This window comes from Naegleria gruberi (assembly GCF_000004985.1).
Source record: "Naegleria gruberi genomic scaffold NAEGRscaffold_31, whole genome shotgun sequence".
In the NCBI taxonomy this organism is placed as follows: Eukaryota; Heterolobosea; class Eutetramitea; order Acrasida; family Naegleriidae; genus Naegleria; species Naegleria gruberi.
The window spans coordinates 211318-223531 of NW_003163296.1; the positions used below are offsets into that span (position 1 = coordinate 211318).

General features: G+C 35.1%; 5 protein-coding genes across 5 annotated transcripts in view; 2 read left to right on the forward strand and 3 right to left on the reverse strand.

Moving 5' to 3' along the window:
- Positions 1–105: 105 nt before the first annotated feature.
- NAEGRDRAFT_80154 (rho GTPase activating protein) lies at positions 106–2975 on the reverse strand (the record flags this gene model as incomplete). Its single annotated transcript, XM_002675909.1, has 1 exon — positions 106–2975. One exon carries the CDS (start codon positions 2973–2975, stop codon positions 120–122), a length of 2856 nt encoding a protein of 951 aa, XP_002675955.1. The 3' UTR covers positions 106–119.
- Positions 2976–3098: 123 nt separating this feature from the next.
- NAEGRDRAFT_68899 (BRCT domain-containing protein) lies at positions 3099–4946 on the reverse strand (the record flags this gene model as incomplete). Its single annotated transcript, XM_002675910.1, has 1 exon — positions 3099–4946. One exon carries the CDS (start codon positions 4944–4946, stop codon positions 3099–3101), a length of 1848 nt encoding a protein of 615 aa, XP_002675956.1.
- Positions 4947–5175: 229 nt separating this feature from the next.
- Positions 5176–6054, forward strand: NAEGRDRAFT_68900 (uncharacterized protein; the record flags this gene model as incomplete). The annotated part of the gene is made up of 1 exon (XM_002675831.1): positions 5176–6054. One exon carries the CDS (start codon positions 5176–5178, stop codon positions 6052–6054), a length of 879 nt encoding a protein of 292 aa, XP_002675877.1.
- A 1537-nt stretch (positions 6055–7591) lies between these two features.
- Positions 7592–9044, reverse strand: NAEGRDRAFT_68901 (uncharacterized protein; the record flags this gene model as incomplete). Its single annotated transcript, XM_002675911.1, has 2 exons — positions 7592–8611; positions 8676–9044. 2 exons carry the CDS (start codon positions 9042–9044, stop codon positions 7592–7594), a joined length of 1389 nt encoding a protein of 462 aa, XP_002675957.1.
- A 2310-nt stretch (positions 9045–11354) lies between these two features.
- The window catches only part of NAEGRDRAFT_80155 (uncharacterized protein), a gene marked incomplete at both ends in the record, with an annotated part of 6192 nt that continues 5332 nt past the window's right edge, over positions 11355–12214 (forward strand). The window contains one exon of the mRNA XM_002675832.1: positions 11355–11949. Coding sequence (XP_002675878.1) covers positions 11355–11949 — 595 coding nt within the window. The remainder of the gene's footprint in view (positions 11950–12214) is intronic.

The following is a 12214-nucleotide window of genomic DNA, read 5'->3' on the forward strand; positions in this document are numbered from 1 at the left end:
AAGATTATTCCATAATGTTAGGTCAAATTATACAGAAGGTTCAAATCGCTAAGTGGAATCAATAACAAATGCAGCCCTTAAGAAAGGTTTCCAAATGTTTGAATTATTTGTAAATGTTTTTATTTTACAGCTTTAGATTTGATGGACTTTCTCTTACATGTGGCACAAACTGGATCACCCAAAAGGTCATAGAATTTCATATTCTCAAATTCATTACCACACTTTTGACAGACAAAGCATTGTTTGTGGTAGGTCTTGGAGAGGGCCTTAACCATGTCTGCCTTGTTGATAATCTTTTCTTTACAGGCAGCACACTCCATATCCGTTGAAGCTGCTGCTGGTTTTGGCTTCTTTTCTGGATCTTCTTTGGTTTGATATTTCACGTGTTTGTTCTTGTTTTGAATACAAGTAGCACACCAGAATTTACCAGATACATTGGCAAATGGTCCATTAATTTCCTTAATACAGTTAGAACAAGTGAAACAGTGTTTGTGGAAGTAACTATCAGATGTTTCCATAAACTCTCCAGTAATTTTCTTTTTGCAAGCTCCACAACGTTTGGTAATTCCTGTATCATCATCGGACGAAGAGCTATCCTTCTTCTTATTGTTAGTAGGAAGGAAAACACTAGAAGAAGGAGCTGTCTTATTAATTGATGATTGAGGTGTCTTGTCATCTAAATCATTGAATAATACACTCTTGGATGGCTTGTGTTTGTTCTTGATGGCTTCTTCTTCATCACTGTCATCACTATCATCATCACCCTTTCTTGGAGGAGCTGAAGTGGCATCTGTCTTCTTCTTGAAACGAGAGTCTACAGCAATCTTTTGTCCAATCACAGATCTAGAAGTATTTCTGTTGGAAGATGGAGTATCTCCTGTTTCAGGATTTTCTTCAGTAGAAGCACGAGTACCTGGTGGAGCACTGTTTGCAGCCATTCTAGAAACTGCATCATCGTCTTCATCTCCCATAACAACATCAATTTGGAAGTTTGTAATGCTATAATATTCAAGTGTTTTCTTGAATTGATCTCTGCTTTCTTCGACTTCCTTGGTTCTCTTTGCTTTTTCCTTTTCCAATTCAACTTTTTCATTTTCCCAATTGAGTGCAATTTGTTCCCTTTGAAGTTCCCATTCTTGCCTCTTTTGAGCAATGTACTTTTTCTTTTCATCAAGTTGTTCTTTCAAGTTGGCAAGTTGTCCCTTGATTTGACTTCTTTCAAATTCAATTTCATCCTTTGTACTCTTAATTGTCTCGACCGTTTGCTCGTGAGCAATCTTTTCATCTTGGTATTTCTTCTTCCAACTTTCAACAAATTGCATCCAAGATTTTTGGATTCCTTCCCATTCTTCTTCATTTTTAGTTGTTGGTTTTTTAGGTTCTCTTGGTGAGAAGATACTATTGGAAGAATCACCTGGGCGTTTCAAAGCAATATTGCTACTGCTTGAACTTGGATTTTGTTGTTGTTTGTGATCTTGCAACTTTTGAATGAATGCATCCAATGTCTTGGTGCCCATCATGTTGTTATTGGACTTGTCCTTTTTCTTTTTGTGATGGATTTTATGTTCCATCTCATTCTCAAATATAGAACTATAATTATCAATAATAGCTCCAACTGTTTTACAATAAAAGTCAACCATCTTTTGTGATAATTGTCTAGTGGTGATTAGTTTTGTAGCACTAATTGTGCCTTTCTTATTAGCATCGGTGACCTGAATGGCAACCTCTTCATCCTCCTTTACTTTACCACGAAGGAATACTGGTCCAAATACAACACTCAAGGATTTAACACTCAATCTATTCTCTTCCTTGTACAAGAGTACTTGCACGAAATAATAGAATAAATCTCTAATAACATTTTTACAAATTGGATTCATATCTTCGATTTCTCTCCTGATCATATTGACACGTTCATTTTCAGATGTTTGTTCGCTAATTTCTACAAACTTTTGGAATGGTTCAAAGAGACCTCTATCTAAACTTTTGAAATATTCCAACATTAAATTACAAACAATATTAGGATCGATAGAGTTTGGGAACACAACTGGTGTCAAGTCACCATTCTTTCCTTGTGCTTCATTCAATAATTGAATATATCTTTCCTTTTCCATTGTAGATCCTGTCAATCTGAAAATACCTGTTGTTCTTTGAACTCTTTCTTGTTTCAAATAACTCAACATTTTCTCCAAAACAGGAGGAATACTCTCCATTGCAATTGAAGAGTGAGCTGGGAAGTGATTCTCCAACAATCCTCCAAATAAAATTGGAGAACTCTGATTCACTTTAATTACACTAGCATTCCTCATCATTGTGTGCATACTATCCGATGAAGCATCAGCAGTATTCTTACCAGTCAACTTGTTCAACAACAAGTGCAAACTAACCTTCGGAGGCTCTCCATTATTATTATCTGATGATGATGTTGCTGTTGCTGTTGTTGTTGTTCCACTATTCAAACCACTCATCAAATGTTGTCCAACACCCACTCCTTTAATTCTTGGTGAGGTAGTTGTAATCTCCTCCACCAACTTATCCGTACTATTACCAATGGCCAATGATGATGAAGAAGCTCCTGCTTCATTTTTCGATAGGGAAGTTGTAGAATTGGCGGGAGAATTTAAATTACTGCTACTGTTAGTAGCAACGCTTCCACTGCGTGGCGTTGTTTTTGGTGAGGCTGAGCCACCGTTGAGAAGAGCGAGTGGTGGATCGATGGTGAGAGTGAATTGTTCCTTGATGAGGTTTTTGATGGAGGTACCCCAGTTTACTTTTCTCGATTTAAAGTTGGTAACGTGGAGTTCATGAGTAGTGGCTGAAGGAGGTGGTATGATTTCTGGATGCTTGGTGATGATTTCTGGCAGCAAGTCATCAATGATGGCGTTTTGATCGAGTGTGTATTCTTCGGTGATGGTGGGAGTGAGTTGGAGGGTGAAATGTTTGCGAGAATTGGATTTTAGAGAGAAGCTACGAATCATTTTTTTATGATGTTTTTTGTTATCGTCAGACGGGTGACATGTAAGAACCACAGAAGATTGATGATTGGAGTTTAGAAGAATGGATTGAAGCCTTATCAGTGTTAATGGATCAGTAAATGAATTTTAATGTGAATGAAGATAAATGTCACCTTCTTCATCTTCTGCACCGCTATAACATTCTGCTGGAGATGTATTCACAATAATTGGAAGTTGATTCAATCTACTTCTCACCTTATTGGAGACGAAACAGTGACTCAGGTCTAGAATTTGTAAATGTAAATAATCACTTTCAATTCCACTTTCCAAAAGTTCTACAAATTCATTAACTCCCTTATCATTAAGGTTTGAAAGAGAAAAATCAATAATGTGAACTCTCTTTGAGATGGCACTTTCGAAAATTGTCTTTGTGCATTGATTAAGAAACTCAAAATTTCTCAAACCTAGATAGGTCAAACTTGGAAAGATTCCCTTCTCATCCTTGGAAAGTAATTTGGAATTCTTCATAAATTCATCATTGCATCCATCAACTGAAAGTCCTATAAAGAGTTCCAAATGAGTTAAATTTGGAAGATAGGCATTGAATAAATTTGTTAAAAAATCTGTGCTCAGTGAGGCAGAAATTAAAACAAGAGACTTGAGATTGATGTGACTGAATTGAGCTGAAATGTTCAAATTTTCACCACCCTTAGATCTCCAAAATGACAACTTTGGGAGGCTATTGAAAACACTAGTCATGTCATCTTGTTGAATATAGCATACATCATTATCTTCTTCATCAACATTTAACAAGTTAATTGAATTGATTTGTTGTAATTTCTTAGAATTCTGCTTGATCCAATCAATGAATATCTTTGGCTTCTTATCGTGGAAATCTTCTTCAAATTTGGCAAGATCCAACTCTTCAAATTTTTCAATATTATCCAATGTCTTTTTGAGTTGAAGTTTAACTGATCCCTTATAAGTATTCTTTCTTTTTACTTTTCCTTCCTCTTCATCATCATCATCCTCGTCCTCATCACCGTCATCCTCGTCTTTGAAATAGATTCGAGAATATTTGAGACCAGTTGTGAAATATCTACTCATGGCCTCTTCACTCTTAATCAAGTGGAAGATAGTTGAGGAATTGTAGTCTGTTCTCTTTGCATGCTTGTGATTGGTGACATCGACTTGAATGGCTTTTTGGACTCTCTTTTTCCAATCCTTTCTCTTTTCAGCAGTGATAGCTAATCTACCAATGGATTTCTGCAAGTTGCAGATCTCCTCAGGTGTTAACTTTAATACTGGCTCTCCTTTAAATTCGTATTCATTATCATGAATATGGTGAAACAGATTATTTTCAACTCTAGATTTCACATTTTGATTTCTAACAGAAAGTAAAAATGCAACTGTTTCCTCTTCTGTTTCATCAGCAATAAGGGTATTGAATTTTGAAATACAAGACAATCTAATCAAATCAGAAACTGAACAGAATGTGAAGATCTGACGAACAATTTCGTCTGGCAACTTGTTAAACTCTTTAAATTTGATAATCTTGCTTCCAGAACTGCTTGCCTTACCAGAACTACTGGCAGTTGATTTCGATGATGTTTTCCTCTTCTTCTTAGCTTTGGAATCACTATCCGAATCACTGCCACTATCATCCGAATGGCTGCCACTGCCACTTCCTGATATCAACAAGTACTTTCTATAATCTACAACCTTTCCACTATCAATACACTTCCATAGAAAATCTTCACTCACAATAGGAACATCTTTTGCTTTTGCATTATTCACCTTTGACGTAGGAATACCACGAGCTTCATGTTCTGTTGTGATCAGAAAATTAGTCGAGTTGGTCACTGATGATGAAGTCTTTCCTCCATTCTTCTTGATATCACTCTCCACATCCGATCGTTTCTTGCTGAGTGTTCCAGAGCAACAGAAAACCAAACTAGATAGCACACCAGATTTACCGTTACTCTTTTTGACCATTTTTTTTAAATTAAATTTTATTAAAAACAATTTGGGCGGGAAACAATTTCAAAAAAAAATGCAGAAAATATCTTTCCTGTTGGTTGTCTTGTTGATTGTGGGATTTGTTATTGTGAATCATTCGGAATGTGCTGATGCAACATCAGCAATGATTTTACGAGGAAATTCATCTTTGAGAAAATTTAATAATTTAGAATCATCATCTTTATTTGCAACTTATAATCAAGCAATGGTTCAATTATTTTCAGTGAATGCTTCGGATGCTAGTTTTAATCCAGTTGGTCCTCCGAATCAAGCTGCTGGACAATCAATTATGGCACAACAATTGAGTGATATTGATGAGGTGAATAAGATTTTCTATGTCTTGTCTTTGAATAGTACAAATAATAGAGTTTACTTGTTGGGAATGAGTTTAAAGAGTGGAGAAATTGTGAGGAATATTCTATTGCCAATTGTGGAAACTTATTGGGTTGGATTTGGACAATCTCTTGTTGTGAATCAAAATAATGGAGATGTTTATGTTGTGGGTCAGGAGAGTATGAATGCCAAGTTTGTTCTCCTCTCAATTAATTATGAAACCTCACAAATTACCAAACTAAATGAAATGCAAGAACTTATTGCAATTGGAAGCATTTGTGGATTTGATCCAAAGAATAATATTTTGTGGTTGGAATTTGCCAAGAATAGATCTGGAGTTGCTGAGTATGATTTGTATGCATTTGAACCAAAGAGTGGAAAATTAATTACAACTATTGTGAATACAGAGCTGATGCAAACCATGGAATTCGACAGAAAGACAGGTGTAATGATTGGAATAGGATTGAAACAACTCTCAAAAACCGCATTCCAGAGAACCATTGTTACACTTGATGGTTCAACATTCAAAATGAAAACCATTCTCAATGTTCAAGGCAACTATGTCGAATTGAATGATATTATGGGACCAATTGATTATGTCAATAGAATTTTGTACTGTTTGATGAGACCTGCTGCCGCTAAAGTCTTTGATTTCTTAATGATTGATTTGGACAGTGGAGCAATTTTGAACAAGGTAAACATGTTAGGAAAGAGAACACCATGGAATTTACAATTTCTCAATAATTTATAATTTACAACTCTGATAATAATTTAATGTAATAGTAAGGATCCGAAACTTCCTTAAATAAAATACAAGAAATGGTTTCTTCAAATATCTTAATCTTTCCATAGACATTTCCTTCATGGTCTGCATCATTGAAAATCTCTGAAACATTCTCTCTCATCACATAACTCAAATTACTTGCAATGTGGTCAACTCTGAGACAATATATTCTCTTGTTGGTAATGAAATAATGTTCCGAAACTTGAATGTATCGTGTTGTGTGGAATAGAGCAAATAAAACTGGAAGAATTAGAATTGGAGCCATCCATGAAACAATTGTCTGATCATCAGTTGAGGCATACGAATACACAAACATTACAATTCCAGCAATAATGCAACCTATCAGCAATACAATAGTAATAATAGAGGAAACCAATAAATATCTGAATGACTTTCTACGAATGGCTTCATAGGTGAATAGTTCTTCTTCAGGAAGAAAAGTGGCCGATAGAATATTCAAAGAAGGATGTTCAGTATTGATAACCAGTTGTTCAGATGACTTGTGTTCTGATATTATTGCAATATTATTGGAATCTTCTCCTAAACATTTCATTCCCTTTCCAAATCTGATAAATTCTTGGACTTTTTGACTTGAAGCATATTTGTTCACAAGAAAAAGTGTAATTGATAATCCGAATATTACTCCTGCACATACTATTAAACTCCAATACAATTCATCATAGTTAAATTCATCCAATAACTTTAGGGAAATATCACTCGATGTTTGGATTGAGCTAGTGGATTGTACTTTCTTTGAATTGGCATAACAAGCAAATGACCTTGATTCCAATAAACTTTGAGCACATTTCAAAGTTTCATTCAATTTCTTATATTTACAAAAAGATGTCCATTCAATATTATTCCCAACATTAGTCATATTCACTTGAATAGGATAAACAAAATGTTCCAAATCCTGCCTAATCAAACTCTGAATAGATTCCTTCCTCTCAACATTTGCAATCTCACACCTGTACTCATCAAACTTGATATACATTGTATCGAATAATACCAAGGCACCATACAGCACCACAATCACCAAGATGGAAATTAGAAAATAGAGCAAAATCCTACCAACATGATAACTGCTCCTACTTTCGGACTTTATCTTTGAGTGCTGATGAAAAGATTGTTCATGAGATGGGAGGCAATAATGTGTCGGATGAAGTAGAATCATTTTTTTCAAGTGTTGTTTATTGAGGATGATCCTTTTTGTTTGCCATTAATGGTGCGCCCATTCTAATGTGATGGTGGTGCCCTTTGAATTGTTTTTTAATATTGCACGTATGATGACAATGATGGTAATTTATCTAATATTTGAAGCAATTTGTGGAGTTTTAGAGTGTTCGGGTGTGTTAATTGTTGTAATATTTGCTATTAGTACGTTGAAAGAATCTGTCTTTGGGGAAGGAGTTTTGTTTACTGAGAGAATACAAGTGGATTTTCGAATTTTGGAAATTTGAAGAATAATTTAAAAGTGTATTGTAATAAGGAAAGCAATTTTTATTTAAACCTTAATAAGAGAAGCAGAGACAGAGGAAGCTTGATTGAGTCCACTGATAGCATACAATGTGTGCCAACAATTACTAGCTGGCCAAGTGAATACGAAACTTTGTCCATTATTAAGAGCTCCACTATTGATTACCTTTGTAGAATCTGAACAATCCAAATTGAATGAAAGACGCAATTGACCTCCCCCAGTTGTAATAGCAGTGAGATTGTATGATTGACCAGCAATTGGCTTGGCCCAATTCAACTTGGCAAAACCAGTTCCATTACTATTGGTTTGAGTAACACGAGCACTCTTGGAAGGGAAAACTACAGCTTGTTGATAAGTATCAAAAACTCCCAAAGCATCACCAGATTGCAAGGTCCATGGTCCTCTCATTGACAACAAGTTTTGATTTTGTGAAAAAGTAACTGGTTGACCATTACCATTCAACCAACTGGAGGCACTAACAAGAGGACGCAAAGCTTCTCTAATAGTTTGCAATTCACTGGCTGCGGTGTTGCTCCAACCACCAGGAGGATGCAAAGAGTAATTAGCTCCAATTTCAACATAGATTGCATAAGGAGTTCCAACATTTCTATCAACTACTCTAGCTCCATAAGTTTTCAAAGTTTCTGCAACTTTTCTAAGCTTTTGAGTAGTCAACTTGGAAGCATTGAATGAGGATGGAAGCATTAACAAACTACCTTCTGGAATAGCTCCATAATTGGTTGTAGAAGCATCACCATCTGCAGAAGTTGCTGGGAAAACATAAGTGTTACTACCATTAGCAAGAGCATTGTAAGTTAAAGATAAAGCCAATGCGTGTCTGTACATGACATCACCATCATCAACTTCGTGCTTTCTTATAATACCAGCAGAACTGACAATACCAACGGCACGAGCACCTTGATAGTAATGAGCTGGATCTCCCCAACCAGTTCCATCCAAAGCAGCCCATCCATAAAGAGTAGCTCTCCAAACACCTGTGACATTCTTGAGTTGCCAGAATGAGTGAATAACCTTTGCAATTGGATCCTACAATAAAATATATTCGATAGTTCAATACGTTAACAATTTTGAACATTACAAGAATACTTACATAAATTTCACAATGTCCATCAGATCCAGTGGCTGGAACAGCATTAGCTGGCCAACGTGGAATTACCATACTAGTAACATAACCTCCAATATCAACATTCTTAATACCAACAGTTGCTGAAGGTCCGTAAACGGTCATTGGTTGATCGGTTGCTGAAGCAACATAAACACCAGTTGAGTAAGCACCTCCTTGAACAGTTGGGAAATAAGTTGATGCTGGAACTGTTACACCTGAAAGAATTGGGTTGACTGGACGACTATTCCACAATGAGTTGACAGAGAATGGTTTGTTGACTGTTCCCCATTGTGCTGCTACAGAATATGCAGCAGCGAGATAACAAAAAGTAATAGCTAGGATTACTTTAAACATTTTGATTTTTTTTGTTTCGAATAATGTTTAGGTTGTTTAACAATGATCTTTTTAAAGGGGTTTGGTTTGTTACTGTTTCTAATAGATTACGAGACATAACTAACCATGTTCTAGTGCGGAATGTCAACTTGAATTAAAATGTTTAGTATATTCACAAATCATTATTCGAATTAGTATGTGAATCATCATGAGATCTCGAATAAAACGCGAAAACCATACGAATTTCCAATACATTGTTAAATAATCCACGATTCGGCTGCTCTACAATCATACAATGATTGTAAAACAATGTTAAAAGTCCCACCTTATCAAAGGTTATTCAATGAACTGGAATGTTTTAATTAAACAATATCTTTATACTACGACTACTGTAGAATATTGTAATGTTAAATTGTCAGCTGTTTATTTTCAAATTTGAAAAAATAGCTTGCAAAATGATTCGCTCTAGAAATTTATTGGTTTTTTGCTTGCATTTATCATTGCTCCATTGCAATCAATGATGACTAAAATAATATAATGAATTAATTAATACTTTATCATGAACATTCCTATCATGATCAAATTATCTTAGATCTGCTCAGAATTAACAAGTACTAATTACATTCTTTGCTAAATAGATGGTTACTGTTGAACATCTCTTTAATTGTAGCTATCAATCTATTTTGCACAGCTGTCATAATCAGCTTCAAACAGATTTTTTTTCTGGGGCCATTTCCTCCAAATGTTCCTTATCATCCCTAACATACTTTCTGAGAATCTTTTCACATTATGTTGCTACAATAATACAAGCTAAAGTAAATGGAGAACGATTCTTGCTATCCTTAATGTTGTAATCAGCTCCATGTTCCAATAAAAATTCAACCTAGTTTACCAATCTGTAAAATACTGCACCATGGAGAGAAGCCCATTGATCTCCAATCTTGAGCTTTTCATTGAGGAGATGTTGCTTTTCAGAGGTTTTGCACAACATAATGACAGGCTCGCTTTGTATAACAGAGATCTGTCACAAGACAACTTTAAAAAAATGCAAAACTTAACATTCATTATTATGAGTAAATAGTCAAACAACTCAGATAAGCTCAATAATCTGTAAAACTTCAATCCTTAAATGTTGTACTGGTTGAAAATCCATTTTTTTGTTGTCAATTATCCTTTGTTGTATTTCAAGTGAAACAGGTTTTTGCTCGGTGAAGTGAAACATCATTGCCATGGTTTGAAAAGATTCCAACAATTAAAATTCTATGGGTTTGCCTTACCAATAATAGGACTATTTTCTGCTTCCGTCCCTTGAACTTTTTTAAACTCCACATGTCAATCTTTCATAATACTGAACTGGTCAGATAATCACGTCACTGACCATTGTATAAAAAAACCACCGCATAATAATTCACCAGATTTAAACAAATACTATCAGTTGACCACAAAGATCACCTCCAATTTCATATCAATATTCGTTATATCTTGTTTTATCAAATTCCTAATACTATTGACCCCAACTTTATATTCCCCAGATATTCATCTGACTAAACGCCACAAATCCAAAAAACTGTTTGAAAAATTTGGAGGCAAACGTAAAAATTGACTTTTTGAGAAGTAAAAAAATTTCGCAAACACACATCTTGGAGCTTGTGCGAAGAAGAATATTCAAAGCAAGGAACACACGGAAACAGCAACATTGATAGTAGTTTGTTTTCATTGCTGTAATCATCAATTCATCATTTAGTGAAATTTCCGATTGGTAAATAGTTGGTGGACGAACATCTTGTAGACAGAGAGTGTTGTTATTGTTCATCATCAGTAGCATTGGAATATATTCTAACATAAAATCGGAAGGTTTTTTAAAGTAACCAATTTAGAGGCTGATAATTTGTAGACTTTCCAGTCATTAAATTCTAGTTGGTTGATAATCTTCCAATTATAATTGTAGCAAGCATTTGACTGGCTACCAATATTACTTTGATCAAAGCTTAGCCATCAGTTTGGATCCGCTAAATTGCAACAGTATTGTTTGTGGTAGGAAGATTGTTGCATAATTTTTTTCTATTGCTAAAGAGGATTCTCTTCGTGACTCCTCGTTGTTATTAAGATTCTCTTTACAAAAAGAATCAAGAATCAGATCCTCAACCTTCTGTTTTGACTGGCTCTTAAGAAAGACAAAGAATCCAATACCATTCAACAGATATTGAATTCAACTTTTGGAAGTATCCAACAAAATAGACAACACTTGTCACTGCTTTTGTGATTGATCTAACTGTTTTAGAAGATAGCTCAAGATAACGGTTCCTCTTGCATTTCAGTCGTTTTTGAAAAATGTTCAATAATCCAAATGCATCCCACTTTCTTGGAGCTTCAGGAAGAAGAGGCAGCACCAGCTCCACTGCCAGCTCAACTTCATCAAGTCCATTCTTTCCCACCAGCATTCTCCAAAACAATGCATTCAATTTGAATCAACAAATTAATAATGTGAAAGGAACACCACCAATTCTTTCGACTGGCTACTACTTTCAACAATACCAAAAGCAAATAGAACAAAATAAGTCACTACGAAATACATTCAATTCGCCATCCATTCAAAGACAATCACCACAAGAATTGGCTACCACTCTTTATAGAACATCTACTGTTACAGGTAAACAACCAACTCTTGATTTTGTAATGAATAGACAAGAAGAAGAAGGTAACAATTCGAGTATGAATAGTGTTAAGAAAAATAATGCGAGCACTTCATCTTTCTCAACAGATTTACACAATAGTATGCAATCCATGAATAGTCACCAACAGGATTCATCCTCCTCTTCGACCACCTCAATTTTAACTACTGCGAATAATAACAATATAATGACAAACAATAACACATCCTATCCAGTTAATTTCATTACACAAAATCAATCACAACCATATCAAAGTTTGTTTTCTTCCCAAACAAGTACCCCAATATTACAAGGCAGCAGTCAACAACAACTCCACCACCACAATAAGATTACAAATGCAACTCTATGTAATTCACCATTTGGAGAATTTGAGCACGAACCTCACCAATCCAAGAGAGACGAACAAGGAAACAATCAGAGCAAGACCATAATAACGAACAACGCGCCTTCTCTTGTGCAACAACAAAACAAGTCTAAAAAATTATCAGAAGGAACAACAAATTCCAAAACAAACAAATG